This window comes from Nyctereutes procyonoides, unplaced genomic scaffold (assembly GCF_905146905.1).
Source record: "Nyctereutes procyonoides isolate TBG_1078 unplaced genomic scaffold, NYPRO_anot_genome, whole genome shotgun sequence".
Lineage (NCBI taxonomy): Eukaryota > Metazoa > Chordata > Mammalia > Carnivora > Canidae > Nyctereutes > Nyctereutes procyonoides.
The window spans coordinates 4,696,197-4,711,820 of NW_026575029.1; the positions used below are offsets into that span (position 1 = coordinate 4,696,197).

Below are 15,624 nucleotides of genomic sequence, written 5' to 3' on the forward strand. Positions count from 1 at the left end.
CCATAGTGCCACACAGCCGGTCTCCAGCGCACACCCAGTGGTTTCAGCAGCCTCTACACAAGCTGGGCGATTTGGAGGGGTGGGGGGGGATCATGAAGCCTTGGTCCCTTCTCTGGGGCCTTGGAGGACTTGGACATGGTTTTTTCTCTTCCTGAAGTCACCTTTTCAAGCTATGCTTTCCCTCCTCTCTAAGATGGGGATGACTATATTTAAGTGACAAGGGCCACAGTGTGGGTTAGCGATGATTTCTGGTAACCAACCAGCCTGCCCACCTGCGCACCTGCTCACCTGCTCCTCTGCTCACCTGCTGCCCTGCTCCTGACTCTCACGAAGCTCCACCCACATAAGTCAGTTGCTCCGCCCACATCAGGAGACCCATCTTCCCAGCTTCCTGGCTCTGCCTTCACCTTTGCCTGGCTTCCTTGCCACCCCCTCTGCACCTGGACTATTCCTGCCCATACTATAAAGTCTTCTTGCGCCGCAAAGCTTTCCCTTACAAACCCACCCAATGGTGATTTATGTATTCCTCACCAACTAGTTGATGCACTTGGCAATTAATCGTGTTCTGCCTCTGCCATCCCTGGTGCAGTCTTTTATTATCATAATTATAGTATTATTAGGTAGCTTAATAGGATTAATGTCTCATGCCCCCAGTTCACTTATGAATTCCTTGAGGGTAGTGATCCTGTCTTACACATCTCTGAATCCTCTGCATTGAGCAGAGCCCCTTGCAGTAACATGTGTTTATTTTTATTTTTTTTTAAGATTTTATTTATTTATTCTTGAGAGACACAGTGAGAGAGGCAGAGATGTAGGCAGAGGGAGAAGCAGGCTCCATGCAGGGAGCCTGATGTGGGGCTCGATCCTGGGACTCCAGGATCACGCCCTGAGCCAAAGGCAGATGCTCAACCGCTGAGCCACCCAGGTGCCCCATAACATGTGTTTAATAAATATCTGTGGATAACACTGGATGACTGGGTCCTGCAGACAGGACCTGCCCTAGAAGCAGAGGGTCCGCTGGTTAGAGACGTGAGAGAAATTTTCATGCATGAACAGAGGTTGGAGCTAGCTTTTATTAGGAGGGCAGCATTTCCATCAGTTGGTCAGAGGGTGGGCATGGCTATGGAGGGAGGGCTACTAGGTGACAAGACCCCTCAAAAGTTACTGATAAAACTAATAAATGTCTCAGCTGCGGAAGAAATGGGATGGGACGCTGCTGTGGTCTGTGTTGGCGACAGACTCACACGGAAGCCCTTTCTGCTGTCTTCTGTCTTCCATGGCTTCTGTTGAGTAGCAACCATAAGGCCTCTGGTCTTGTGGTTTTTGTTACTTGTACTTTGAAGGTGATGCCTGTCTTTTTTTCCCTCTAGCCATCTTTAAGATTTTTCGCTATGGTTTTGGTTTTCAGCACATGTACTATAGTGTGGTTTTATTTGTATTTATCTGTTTGGGGTTTGTAGTAAATTATTTAAATATGTGGTCACTGTCTGCAAATACCGCTCTTGCCTCATTCTTTCTCTTTGTGGAACTACAGACTGCCCATATTTTAGATCTTTTTACCTCTAAAATAAAAAAATGCTATGGATTTTATGTTCTTTTTAACATTTCCCGCCCTTTTGTCTCTAAGTGCTTCATTCTGTTTATTTCCTTCCGACCTATCTTCTTTCTACTATTTCTTTATCGTAGTGTCTGATCTATTAGTAAACCCACCGTTTGAGTTATTAATTTTAATTATTTGCCCTTTAGCTCTAGAATTTCTTTTTTTACTTTCTAGTTCTCTGCCAACATTGTCCATCTTGTCTTTTAGTTCCTTGAACATGTGAGGCATACTTGTGTTAAAGGCTGTGTCCGAAAACTTTTGGTATCTCTGTATCCCTTATATCTGTTTAAGACTCATGTCTGAATCCCTGTGGATCTGTTTTTGTTGTTCATATTTCATTGATTTTTTTTATTTCATTGCCTTTTATCCTTGTGTTCTCAGCTATATTGCTGGTGTATGAAAAACTCCAGAGATAATATAAATCCTAGGATAATGTTATCTTCCTCAAGATATGATTACATTTACTTCTGGGAGTTCCAGGTTATTTTAATTTGATCAGGGATTGAGGTGATTCAAAGCTCGACTTCAGTCTTTGAGGTTAGTCTATTTCCATTTAGTTTTATCCCAAACGAAGCTTGGGGGTGGTGGCGGGTGAGTGTGTGGTTTCCAGGACTCCCTATTCCTAGTTTAGGTCCTGATCTTCAATTCTTGTCCTCCTGGTCACCCGAATGTGTTAGAAGCTTTGCTCAGCTTCTGTGCCCTGCAGCCTTCTATCCTGGAATTGGCAGATGCCTCCAGGCTAGGATAAGAGCGCTCCGAACATCAGGTTTACCTTCCTGGGTTTCTTTCTTCCCCCAGATCCTGCTCTCCTACTTGTTACTTCCCTGATCCTTTTAAACAGATTTAAAAAAAAGAATGTTTTGTATAGGTTTTCTTGTTATTCACCTTGGGAGTTAGGTCTGAATTACCTATTGTGTCATTACCAGAAGCGCACCGCCCCCCTCATCTCAGCCAAGGATTTTATTATTAAATCCAGCAGGGATGTTTAGAAGTCTCTAGAACAGAACATTAACATGATTTAAGTGGTATTTTAGGAAATTTAATATGTCAGTGGTATGCAAAACAGACAGGAGTTGGGAAAGGCTCAGTAAGTAGAACAGTTAAAAGACCATCATAACTGAGTACTTTCTAGACTAAGAAAAGAGCAGGTGTTAGGGTTTCTGAAGTTGGGCATTTCAGAGAGATCCGAGTGAGAGTCTTGGCTTCCTCCTTACTAGCAGATTGTCTTTAAGCAATTCCTTTACCTATCCTGTTGTCTATAACATGGAATACTAAAGTCCTTATTTTTTAGGGTTATAAGAATTACATGAGAAACTCAGAAAACTCTGGTTTTAATGGGTTGGCATATAGTATATGCTCAGTAAATGGTAACCATTGCTGTTACTATTCCAAGATCCAAAAATCAGTTATTTAGGTTAAAATTCAAGATTATTGTTACTGGCCGTGAACATGACCATACCATTGTCAACTTCATGGGGGACTGTTGCATACATTTATGCAGCATCACTGGTGCCATTAATATTCTAAGTACCCTCCATGTACTGAACTGATTTAGAGGCTGATATTACGGTTTTAAAGATGATCCCAACCTCACATCTCAAAGGTGTAATGATAGGTGATTTTAGAAAGTGCCTTTTGTCAAGCTTGAGGGTAGCTGCTTCATATTTTAGGTTTATAGAATTATAAGATTTTAGCATTTCACTTAAAAAAAAGATTTATTTTGGAGAGAATGTGTGCATACGTGCGAGCGGCAGGAGTTGCAGAGGGAGAGGGAGAGAGAATCTTCATGTAGACTCTCCACCGAATACAGAGCTGGACTGATGGATGGACGGATGGACGGACATGGGGCTCGATCCCTGGAGCCTGAGATCATGACCTGAGCTGAAATCAAGAGTTGGCCACTTAACTTACTGAACCACCCAGGCGCCTCAAGCATTTCACTTTTAAAAACAACCCAGTGTACAAGATCAGAAGCTTACAAAAAAGATAAAGCAGATGACGAGCCTTCCTGTTACAGGAGGATTCCTAGGGTCATAGCTCACTTGAGAAGTTATCTTTTTGAAACCTCTTATTTTCCTAGATGATCAAAGTGCAGACCAGAGGGTTTGAGTGACTAGCCCGAGGACACACACCAGTAATGGCAAGGTCAGGGCTGGAACACAAGTGCCTCGATTTCTGGCAGATTTTGGTTCTCTTGGCAAAAAATAGCACCTCTTTGTCTTTCTAAGCATTTCCATGCCTTTCCCACGAGTCTCATGTGGCCCATCAGACCAGGGGTCTATGGGAACCTTGCCTTATAACAGGAAGACCAATCTGTCCCCGTAAATTTCATCGACAGAGCTAGAAGACGCAGGCCAAGGAAGCATCTTTCCCTACTATCTGGTCTCTAACCCTCTGTGACTATCCTCCCAGCCTTTTCATCTCTGGAAATCTAATTTATTTTTTGTGTCAAACTAAATGATGAATTTCTGGTGCTAGGGTCAATATAGAATTCCATCTTTGCTTTCTTCCGCAGAAGTCAGGATGTGCGTTCAACTTGTGATAGCCATGGGAAATCTGTGTCAGACGGCACCTGTTCTCTTCTGTGCCGGGTGGGGAGACCACTGGTAATTCATTACCTAGTTAGTGTGTGGGGCGTGCGGCCAGGCTGTAAAATCAAATATAAATAGAGGAAGTATTTTCATGTAAAAGGATTAGTTTTTTCTCTGTGTGACATCGGGGACGTCCTGGGTGTTTAAAATAAAACAAAATGTAGAACCTGGAATAAGAGAAGCCCTTTGTAAATGAGCCTGTCCTACTCTGATAAGGCAATACTTGCTGTCTTTGTTTTTCCAGAAAAATCTGCTGATGATTAATGACAGTCCTGATTAAAGATTTAGACCATTTTTTACATGTGTGATTGGCTGGGTAAGCGATAGGCTGAAGTTCGGTTGAGCTGTGTCCTTGTTAGAAAGGCACAGCATGTAAACAAGGGATGGACTGACAGACAGGTTATCTGGAACCTGACCTGCTGAGACTAATAGAAGGGGTCTGCCTGCTAGGATGACCAGACTTTGCGGGAAGAGTGCAGAAGAGGAGGTGGCTCATAATTAAAAATAAAAGGCAATCGAGAGCCTTGCTCCTCAGAGTCTGGTCCAAGGGCCTTGGAGCTTTATTAGAACTGCGGAATCCCAGGGCTCACCTAGACTTACCAAATCAAGATTTGTGTCCCCGTTCAAGTTGGTGAAGCCCTGGTCTGGATTTTGTAATCAGCCCTTCCCTTTACTGTTGACAAGATTAATCATATCATTCATTTGCATTAACTTCCGGTTCTCCTCCCTTCAGTCTGGGGATGATGACCAGAATCTCAGGCATGGTTTTCCAGGCCCCGCAGGGCCAGCCTGACTCTGTCACCCTGTCCGTTGCCGACTACTTTCTAGTATCATTCGGTACACAGGGCTCTTCATGTGGTGTGGTAATCTCTTCCTTCCTGTGTTCTGTTAGACTGGGAGTTTCTAGGTGCTAGAGGATGTCTCGCCCTTTCCTGGAATATTCTCAATAAGTGATCCTTGAATGAGTGGATGAATGCATGAGGGGATGGGATGAATTCAGAACCACTAAGAGCATCTGTGTTGGGGGCCCTTTTGGGCCTGTCCCTGAGCTTCCTATTACTTACCTCAAAGAATGATGGCCTGAAGCCTCCATATGAGTGGTCAGGGCCAACCCACAATGGCAGCCCGGCTTGGCTGACCTTTCAGGGCTGGTCTGGATCTTGTTTAAACATCTCCTGGGGGATCCCTGGGTGGTGCAGCGGTTTGGCGCCTGCCTTTGGCCCAGGGCGTGATCCTGGAGACCCGGGATCGAATCCCACATCGGGCTCCCACATGGGAGCCTATGTCTGCCTATGTCTCTGCCTCTCTCTCTCTCTCTCTCTCTCTCTCTCTCTCTCTGTGACTATCATAAATAAATAAAAATTAAAAAAAAAATAAACATCTCCTGGGTGGAAGGCAACCTTTGGGCTTTGTAGGAATATAAAAAGACCTACGGGAGGTAGAGTTCCTGCCCTCAAAGAGCCTACTGTTTGGTTAGGAAGAGAGAGAGGTGTACACAGTGGAAAAGTTTATAGATGAGAGTTGGATAAGAATAAAGACAGCATAGAAAAGCTGCTCTGAAGCAATGTTTGATTCTCAAAAGAGCAATGTAAGATCCGTGAGAATTAGGGAAGTCCAGGAGGAAGATTTCTTCAGGCTGGAGTGGTCTGAGAAGGCCTGTGGAGAAGGAGAGAGCAGAAACTGAGTCTTGGAGGATGGGTAGGGATGGGCAAAGCGTAGGGAGGGAGGAGCAGAGAGTGCAGTATGAGCAAGGAGCCCGAGGTGAGGCGTCTGCAACAGTGAGTGGATCTGAACTGGGAGAGATGCAGGCTCCCGGTGCCATGGAGCCTCCTTCTCCCTCTGCCTATGTCTCTGCCTCTCTCTCTGTGTGTGACTATCATAAATAAATAAAAAAAATTAAAAAAAAATAAAAGAAAAAAAAGGGGATCCCTGGGTGGCGCAGCGGTTTGGTGCCTGCCTTTGGCCCAGGGCGCAATCCTGGAGACCCGGGATCGAATCCCACGTCAGGCTCCCGGTGCATGGAGCCTGCTTCTCCCTCTGCCTATGTCTCTGCCTCTCTCTCTGTGTGTGACTATCATAAATAAATAAAAAATAAAATAAAATGAACTGGGAGAGATGTACTGGTTCTAGAATTGAGTTCTAGAATGGAATTAGACTCCTGAGGCCAAGGCTGTGGTCCCACATGGTTCGTGGACTGATACTTGAACTCTGGCATGAGCTGGGGAGGCACAGAGGAGAGACAAGTCCTCTGCAAGCTGGAAGAGAGAGTGAGACTTTGATCAAGTCAACCCAAATTCATCGCAGTAGAATTTTCAGAGCTCATTTTTAGAGGAGAAAACAAGTAAAAGGAGGAAGATACAGCTAGGGGTTGAAAAGAGGATGATGTCACACTGCCCATGGGGTTGATAGCTGGAGGCTTGAATGGGCCTCATTTTTGCTTCTGAATCCCACATTAAATTTAAATTTACATGCAAATAGGATGAAGATAAGTGCTAGAGAGAGGTGTAGCACTTTACAGTTCAGACGTGACAGTCGCTAGCAAAATTGCCTGATACCATGTTTCTCTTCTGCAAAAGGGTACCATGCCGGTGGAAAGGATGCGGATGCGCCCATGGCTGGAGGAACAGATAAACTCAAATACGATACCAGGGCTAAAGTGGCTTAACAAGGTAAGTGTGTTGGGTGCCTGTGTGTGTGGGGGGGGGGGGGCGGAGAGAGAGAGAGGTCCTTACTCTTACTAAAAGATATGCATGGAAACTGCCGAAAAGGAAACTTGCACTCTTTGTCTTCAAAATCTTATGCTTATTAATGACAAAACCAGCCAACCAGAAATGATCTGTGTTATTCTTTAATGATTCTCACCCTCTTCCTTCTCTGAACTCCTCTCTTGCTTCTCCTGGCTTCTAGGATTGGAGGACAAGGAAACGTGGGTTTTGTGTTGGGAATGGAGTATACTGGCGTTCCTCTCAGTATTCTTCTGAGTAAAGAAAACTTTTGTTTTGGGACTTAAAAAAAAAAAAGTTTTCTCTTTTTATTGTGAAACACTGTTTGTGTGCCTACAGGTCTTTAAAAAAGTACGCTGTCCCTTACGACCCCCTGCTCCCCACATATGTACACACACATGTATATAAATCCTTCCTTTATCAGCCTCAGACTCTCGATCGAACTGATCCTACCTGTTAGGAGTGAGTCAGGAAGAGAATGGATGTCAAAATAAAGAACACCTGAAAAAATAGATTTATCGCTTAGAAAAGCAGTGGACATACCGCGCCTTCTTTAAGAGGGCCCAAGGGAGAGGTTGCTCTCCCACTGCCAGGAATATTGCAGTTCTTTTGAGTAAATTTCCTTTTCCTCTTCTGCCTCCCCCTCATTGTAATCTTAAGGGCCTGATGAATAATTCAGCTGGTAGGGCTTTATCTTTGTGTGGCGCTCCAGAGCTCGGAGCCTGATTGTGGCCCACTTCTAACAAGTGTGCGGGATACTGCTGCATTGCTCTGCTTGCTAAGATCACTCCCTGGCTCAAGCTTGTCTTTTCAGATATCTCTCAAGCCTTATTTCTTTCTCCCTCACCCACTTATTCTTTTTCCACTTATTTTAAATGTGACCGTATTGTATTTGAGTGCATCGGTTTCAGCGGGCCTTTTCTGAAGCAGGATGGAATAAATAGAAATAAGTAAACGATGTGCTCATTTCAGGTGAGCTGCCCTCTATCTGAAGGTCTTATGGCAAACAATTTCTTTTTCTAGGCTTGCTCTGTCCATAATGTTTCAGATTGGTATCCTGAAGGGGTTTTGTAATTAGCCTGCTCCAAAGAAACAAACAGGAAATCAGGTTGGGTCTTGGCTTGCATGGTTAGCGGAGCTGCAGGTGGAGAAGGAAAGGGGGACTGTCATCAAGGAGAATTGAAGAAACGTAAGGTGCTCAATAATGATAATAATAATAAAAACTAATGCTTCTTAATAATGCCAGGTACTCGTCTAAGCAAGACACATGCATCAACTCACATAATCCCCACAATGGGGGAGATACTGTTATGTTTTCCATTCTACAGACCTGGAAGCTAAGGTATAGAGACACTAAGTAGGATTATGTTTTAAAGAACAAGATAACATTGCCTTTTATGACATTTAAACAGAAGTTCCTGATTTCTGAAGAGAAGTGATTTTTTTTCTTCTTTAAAAATATATCCACTAAAAAAAATATATATCTCCACTGATTTGGGCTGACTCGATGCAAGGGGTAGACTTACGGTGTTATTGCGTCCCCTGTACGAGTAGGCACTTGATATGGTGCGGTTAACTCTCCTCCTAGTGGGTTGGTTTGTGCTAACGTCCTAACCCCTGGAACCTGTGGATGTGTAATTACTTGGAAAAAAAGGGTCTTCAGAAGAAGTTAAGGATCTCAAGGTTATCCTAGCTTGTCCAGCTGGGCCAATGGGATGACAAGCATCCGTAGAAGAGAAAGGAGAGCAGAGGCCACATGGAGACAGAGGTAGAGATTGCAGAGACACAGCCATGAGCCAAGGAAGCACCTGGAACCACCAGATCGTGACCTGAGCCGAAGGCGGATGCTCAACCGCTGAGCCACCGGGCGCCCCCTCTTCTGTTCAGAAGCACTCTGAGAATCCCCACTGTGTGTTCAGTGGCTTGGGGTCATTGTAAAATCTCTTCTCCTGCTGAGGACTGGTTATAACTCAGAAAACGGCACTGTCTGTGGGGCTTTGTTACCCACTTACACATTAGTTGTTCAGGACTGGTTGTTGGTGGTGGTGAAGGCCTCCGTGCTGGAAGGCCCCGGAGAGCAGGCCAGGGACGTCTTGATTGCTGCTGCTCGCTGGCTCGGTGCTAGGCCTCCTGCCTGACCCGTGGGCAGCTCTAGGTGAGCGATGTGTGTGCCCTCCAAGAGGACCAGTGTTGGGGACTGTGGCTTCGTTCTGTTAAGATAACTGGGCTTAAGCACATCGGGTTGGCGGGTGTCATGTTCCTTTCAAGTGGAGAGTCCATCATATCCGGGACATCTTAGTAAGAGACAAATAGGTGGCTAATGGATGCCTTAAATTTGTTTCCATTTCTTTTTCTTTTTTTAAGATTTTATTTATTTATTCATGAGAGGCAGAGAGAGAGAGAGAGAGAGGCAGAGACACAGGCAGAGGGAGAAGCAGACTCCCTGCAGGGAGCCCCATGTGGGACTCAGATCCCGGGACTCCAGGATCACGCCCTGAGCCAAAGGCAGATGCTCAACGGCTGAGCCACCAAGGCGTCCCTCATTTCTTATTCTTAATGCATCCTGAGGAGGATGGTGATGGCTTGTATCCTCTGAAGGAGCAGGGAGGATGTCTGGCAAAGCAGCATTATCACTAGCTCATGAAAAAGGCCTTGGCTTGGGCCTGTTACTTTTTATTATGAGTATTTGCAAACATACTCGCAGATTTGAATAGTCTAATGACTAGAAAGAATAGTATAGCAAATTCTTTTTTTTTTTTAGATTTTATTTATTTATTCATGAGAGACACAGAGAGAGAAAGAGAGAGGCAGAGACACAGGCAGAGGGAGAAGCAGGCTCCATGCAGGGAGCCCAACGTGGGACTCGATCCCAGGACCCTGGGACCACACTCTAAGCTGAAGGCAAATGCTAAACCACTGAGTCACCTAGGAATCCTGCACATTCTAATGTAGTTTTGTTTTTTTACTTTTATTTTTAAACATTTTATTCATTTATTTGAGAGAGACTAAGAGCACCATTGTGGAGAAGGGGTGGAGGAAGAAGCAGACTCCCCACTGAGCAGGGAGCCTGATGTGGGGCTTAGTCCCAGGACCCCGGGATCATGACCTGGGCCAAAAGCAGACACTTAACTGACTAAGCCACCCAGGCGCCCCTCTTGTGTAGTTTTCAAATTCACATCCAGTTTAAAAATTACTAACATTTAAAATATTTCTGTGTGTATATGTGTATGGCATTTGAAAGCAACTCCCTGATACTACATGTCAGTAAGACTTAAGAGCATTTTCTGTGTATTCACAGTAGGATCACCAATTGAATAAACCACTCATCATTAATCATAATTTTTCAATCTCATCCCTGCATCATCCATATTCGGAATGCCTTGTGTATTCCCCAAAAATATGTTTTTACAATTGATTTCTTCAGTCAGAATCCAGAGAATGCTATTCTGACTTGAAGTGTCTCCTGATTGCCTTGATTATGAACAGTGGCCCTTATTTATTTATTTATTTATTTATTTATTTATTTATTTATTTATTTATTTTCCTTCTTGGCATTGACTTGTCCAAAAGACCAGGTCAGTTCTGGACTGGTCCAAATGCTTGCTTGTGGTTTCTCTGGGCCATTTCTTGAGGAAGGAAGGAGGCAGCCATGACCAGGTTCGTGGTTTCTCTTACAGCTCTGGTTGATTCCCACTCTGTTATTTTTTTTTTTAAAGATTTATTTATTTATTTATTCATGAGAGATACACAGAGAGAGAGAGAGAGGCAGAGTCACAGGCAGAGGGAGAGGCAGGCTCCATGCAGGGAGCCCAAGGTGGGATTCGATCCCGGGTCACCAGATCAGGCCCTGGGCCAAAGGTGGCGCTAAACCGCTGAGCCACCCGGGCTGCCCCGCCACTCAGTTATTGACATGCTCATTTCATGTGGGAGAGCTGCCTAGACCCTGGAGCTGAGGCCTCTCCCCAAGTGTACGGTGTCACCAGGTAGCTCCATACCTTATCCTTCTGTTCACATTGAAAACAGGCTTGTGCTTGTGGAAATGTCAGGCAGGCTCAGCACAAGGTAAGGAGTCCAAACAAAAATAGTGTACGTTGGAACATCTTACAAGTACTAGGGGAGGGAAGAGGCAGAGGGAGTGAAGAGAACCGGTTTCCCTTTGGGGTCAACATACGTCTGTTCTGCATTACTCAAGATAATCTTAACTTCTCAACTCAAGCAGTGATTCTCTCTCCTTCCCTCATGTGGGCAGAGTCTTCTCTCTCTATAAACATGAGTAGAGTCTGGAACATGTTGTACTTCCATACACAGTGTGCACAGCCTGTGTGGAGGGGACGCTCAGGGCTTCTAATGGCACATACTGATGTCACAGAGGCTACACAGACCCAGAGCAACGCTGTCACCATCCCATAGGACACAATGATCTATGACTGGAATGTTTATTGGTCAGAATCTCTTTCAGTTTTAAAATGAGTCTCATTTTCTTTATCTTTAGCATAGTGTTTTTTTTTAAAAAAAAAGATACATGTGATATGTTTGTTAGTATTTTTTGCAGTATGAAAAACTAGTTAAAAGTGACATGAGGTTTTTAAAAAATTTACCACTTTAACCATTTTTTAAATGTATAATTCAGTAGCATTGTCTACTCATAATGTTATATGCAAGCCTCACCACTATAATTCCAGAATTTTCATCACCCCAGAAAGAAACACTTGCCCATTAAGCAGTCACTTTGCATTGCAAAGTATTTTAAATCTTTTCGTTGTGCAAGGCATCCACTAATCTGCTCTCTATCTCTGTGGATTTGCCTTTTCTGCTCATTTCACATAAATGGGACCATTCAATATGTGGCCTTTTGTAGAAAGCTTCTTTCACTTAGCATAATGTTCAAGGCTCATTTGTGTTGTCGCACTTGTCAATGCCACATTCCTTTTTGTGGCTGAATAATATTCCATTTTGTGCATGTACAACATTTCCTTTATCCATTCATTGGTTGATGGACATTTGGGCTATTGTGAGTAGTGCTGTTATGAACATTCACATATAAATGTTTGTTTCGACATCTGTTTATAAGTCTTTGAATGAAATTACTGGGTCTTGTGGACTCTGTGTTTAACTTTTTGAGGAATAGCCAAATGATTTCCACAGCGTCTACACCATTTGACATTCCCGCCAGCAATGTAGGAATGTTCCTCTTTCTCCATCCTGACCACCAACTTATTATTTATTTACTTATATTACTTTATTCTGTCATCCTGGGGGGTAGGAGATGGTATCTCATTATTGTTTTGAGATGCATTGGCCTGATGATTAGTGATAAAATCTATCAGAATCAACTTTGTGTTTAAGATAGATTTCAGATTGCATCACCTCCACAACTCTTTGGACCTACAGAAATGTGCAGCAGCAATTCTATAAAGGATCTGCATCTTTAGGCATAAACATTTAGATGCTGGTTGCACTTTCAGGAGAACTTCCTTCACCAAAATACATTTAGTTGTTGTTGTTTTTTTTTTTTTTTCATTTTCATGTGAACATCAAAAACTGCATTAAAAGACTCTGCTTTCTGATGTTACATCTACATTAAAAAAATAAAATTAAAAAATAAAATAAAATAGAATAAAATAAAATTTCACCCAGCCCTTGTCTGATCACTGCTCTTTGGAAATGGCTGACCTGAAACCATGCTATCTCCATGGATGGGGAGGGGTTTATGAGAAGTCTCTCACTTTCAGTTCTTTTTATTAACTGAGTTTTAAATACAACAGAATTTTCCCTTTTGACAGTTTTTGGGGAACTCTCAAATATTCTGAACTATTTTTAGCTCAGGCTTCTATAGAGGCATTGAGTCCTTTTGGGGGTCAACTGGGACCCTTCCTGTCTTTCATTGTGTGAGACCAAAGTGGTGGAAAATCCCTACTGACATTTTTTTCCTTTCCCGGTATATTGTGCAAGGATTCCCCATACCTAGAAACTACCAGAACTACCTCTAGGGCTTAAAAACACACAGTTTTCCTGGGCCTGGTTTCCACAGAATCCAAGACAACAGATGTGTCATAGGATGGGAAATCTCCATCTGACTCCTGGGAGACAGCGTGTGATGTGACTAGGTGATTGAGTGTGGGGTACGTGACCTGGTTTTGAATTTGGACACTTGTTTTGATAACTTCCTTAGCTGTATAATTTAATTCTCTTCCTCAGTTTCCTCAACTGTAAAGCAGAAATTATTACATATATGTAGCTCAGTAGGTGCTTGCAAAAAAAGGAAACTCAGACCATGTGAACAGGTGGGCAGTCAAATGTGAAGTGCCGTGGGAACTTAGTGACTGCTGGTCCTGTCAGGATTGCTGGTTAAAGAAGTTGCACAAGTTGTTGCTTAAAGAAGTTGTTTCCAAAACGCTAGTGTCCAATCCCATGTTTGCCAGGGTTGGTATAAACTGAGTTACCTACCTCTCAAGGCTGTGAGAGAGATGGAAAGGGTCTACCATAAGATTTGTACCAAAAGCCTTTTCTCTAGAAAAGTAGTAATCATGGCCACACTTGCCATACATCTTTGCACTTCTTGCTGTTTCATGCAGGTTCTAACCCCTGAGTAGACACATTAGACTGAATCTTCTATTTCTGTTGGCTGCACAGTAGTTTGAGGTATTTGATCTCTGTGGCCATGACCTCAGATAACCCCAATTTCCCTTTAGCAGCACAAATGGGTATAATTTTGGAAAGTTGCCTAAATTTTAATTTACCTAAGGCAACTGGAGTTCCTCTCTAGCAAATGATGGAAATCAATGATGACAATAAGCGTTAGAAGTTTCGGTCGGTGGCCAGTCATCTGTGGTCCTTTAAGGAGAAATGGCACACATAATGGAACACATTGGCATATCCCCAAATCAAGTCCTTGGACCTTGGCATGCATTCCTGTTCTGCCAGACTTCATACGACTCTGAATCTCTTCCCCAGTAGGACTGTCAAGATCTGGGGCCCAGTGAGGAGGGAGGTTTGGTTCCTAGTGGATTTTGCCATAGACACTCTGCACACCCAGTGTCCCTTAGTAGAGAATCTTACTGGCTAGGATGGAAAGACCTTCTGTAAAGGTGGCTAAAACCCTATTGCCGCAGTCTTTTTTTAATTCTTCCCTTTTTTTTTTTTTTTTTTTTTAGGAAAAGAAGATTTTCCAGATCCCTTGGATGCATGCAGCTAGACATGGGTGGGATGTGGAAAAAGATGCACCACTCTTTAGAAACTGGGCGATCCATACAGGTATTAAAACCGCATCTGTATAGAGGTAGATGCTATTGTTGTTGTTGCTTTCATGCCTTTTTAAAAATATTTTATTTATCTATATGAGAGAGAGAGAGAGAGTGCAGGAGTGGGGTGGGAGGGGCAGAGGGAGAAGCAGACTTCCCACTGAGCAGGAAGCCCGACTTTCAGGGCTTGATCCCAAGACCCCGAGATCATGACTTGAGCTGAAGGCAGACGCTTAACCGACTGAGCCACCCTGGTGCCCCAGTGCTTTCTTTTTTTAAAAAATTGAGATATAATGGATAAATAAAATTGCAAGATATTTAGAACATACCACGTGATGATTTGATTTATGCACTATGTAAAGATGATTCTCCCCATTAATTAACACATCCATTACCTCTCATATTTGACCTTTTATTTTTTATTTTTGGTGAGAACGTTGATGTTCTACTTTCAGCAAATTTCAATTCTACAATACAGTGTTAATAACCATTGTTGGTTTTTTTTTCCCCGCTGCATGTATATGGCTTATGGCCTCATGAAGACAGCTCTGAAAAACCTGTGGCGTGTCCCCAGGCACATCCCATCCAGGACCCATGGGCCACAGACTCTATCACTCAGAAGTGATACTTTGCCCATCCTATGGCAACTTAGTCCTTAAATTTCCTGTAAATGTGGGATTCTGATTATGTTCTTCAGGTGTACGCCAGGGGAATATAGAACCTATTTGTTCTGGAGTGGTAAATTTGGTTGGAATTTATCTCTCCAAAAGGTAATCAAGAATATATTAGTTTATAAGAAAATGTAAGTAGGGAGATGTTTATAGGAATAGCCTTTTTACTAATATTTGAGAGTCAGATGAAAAAGAGGCACTCTAGTTACCTGGGCTTGTTGGCCTCCCAGACCTGCCAAGCTTTCTCTGTTACTTACCTTGACTCCTATCTTCTATCATTATTAATTTTTTCTCATGCCAGGGTGACCGGTTTGTCCCAGTTTGCCCAGAGCTGTCCAGGTTTTAAGACAAAAGTTCTCACATCCCAGGAATTCAGTCTTGGTCCCAGGCAAATCTGTAGTAGCCTGGAATTAAAAATGGGGTCTCTAAAAAAAATGATGGGGTCTCTGCAGTACCTGGTCAGCAAGACTATGTTTCCAGAAACTTCTACCCTATATGATTTCCCCTGTTTTTCTTAACCTTCATTCTTTTGGCTATTTTGTTAGGAAAGCATCAACCGGGAGTAGATAAACCTGATCCAAAAACATGGAAGGCGAATTTTCGATGTGCCATGAACTCCTTGCCTGACATTGAGGAAGTCAAGGATAAAAGTATAAAGAAGGGAAACAATGCATTCAGAGTGTACCGGATGTTGCCCTTATCTGAGCGACCTTCTAAGAAAGGTAGATATTTACTGACTAGAATAATGGCCATGTAATACATATTGCCATACCTTCATGATTTCTGTATTTCCACATC

At 43.2% G+C, this 15,624-nt stretch overlaps 1 protein-coding gene across 9 annotated transcripts in view; it reads left to right on the plus strand.

The window, feature by feature from the left end:
* The window catches only part of IRF2 (interferon regulatory factor 2), a 78,843-nt gene that overhangs the window by 32,297 nt on the left and 30,922 nt on the right, over positions 1–15,624 (plus strand). For all 9 annotated transcript variants that reach the window (XM_055315663.1, XM_055315667.1, XM_055315661.1 and 6 more), the window contains 3 exons: positions 6,768–6,860; positions 14,069–14,168; positions 15,372–15,548. In XM_055315663.1, coding sequence (XP_055171638.1) covers positions 6,774–6,860; positions 14,069–14,168; positions 15,372–15,548 — 364 coding nt within the window. In that variant the 5' untranslated portion in view covers positions 6,768–6,773. The remainder of the gene's footprint in view (positions 1–6,767; positions 6,861–14,068; positions 14,169–15,371; positions 15,549–15,624) is intronic.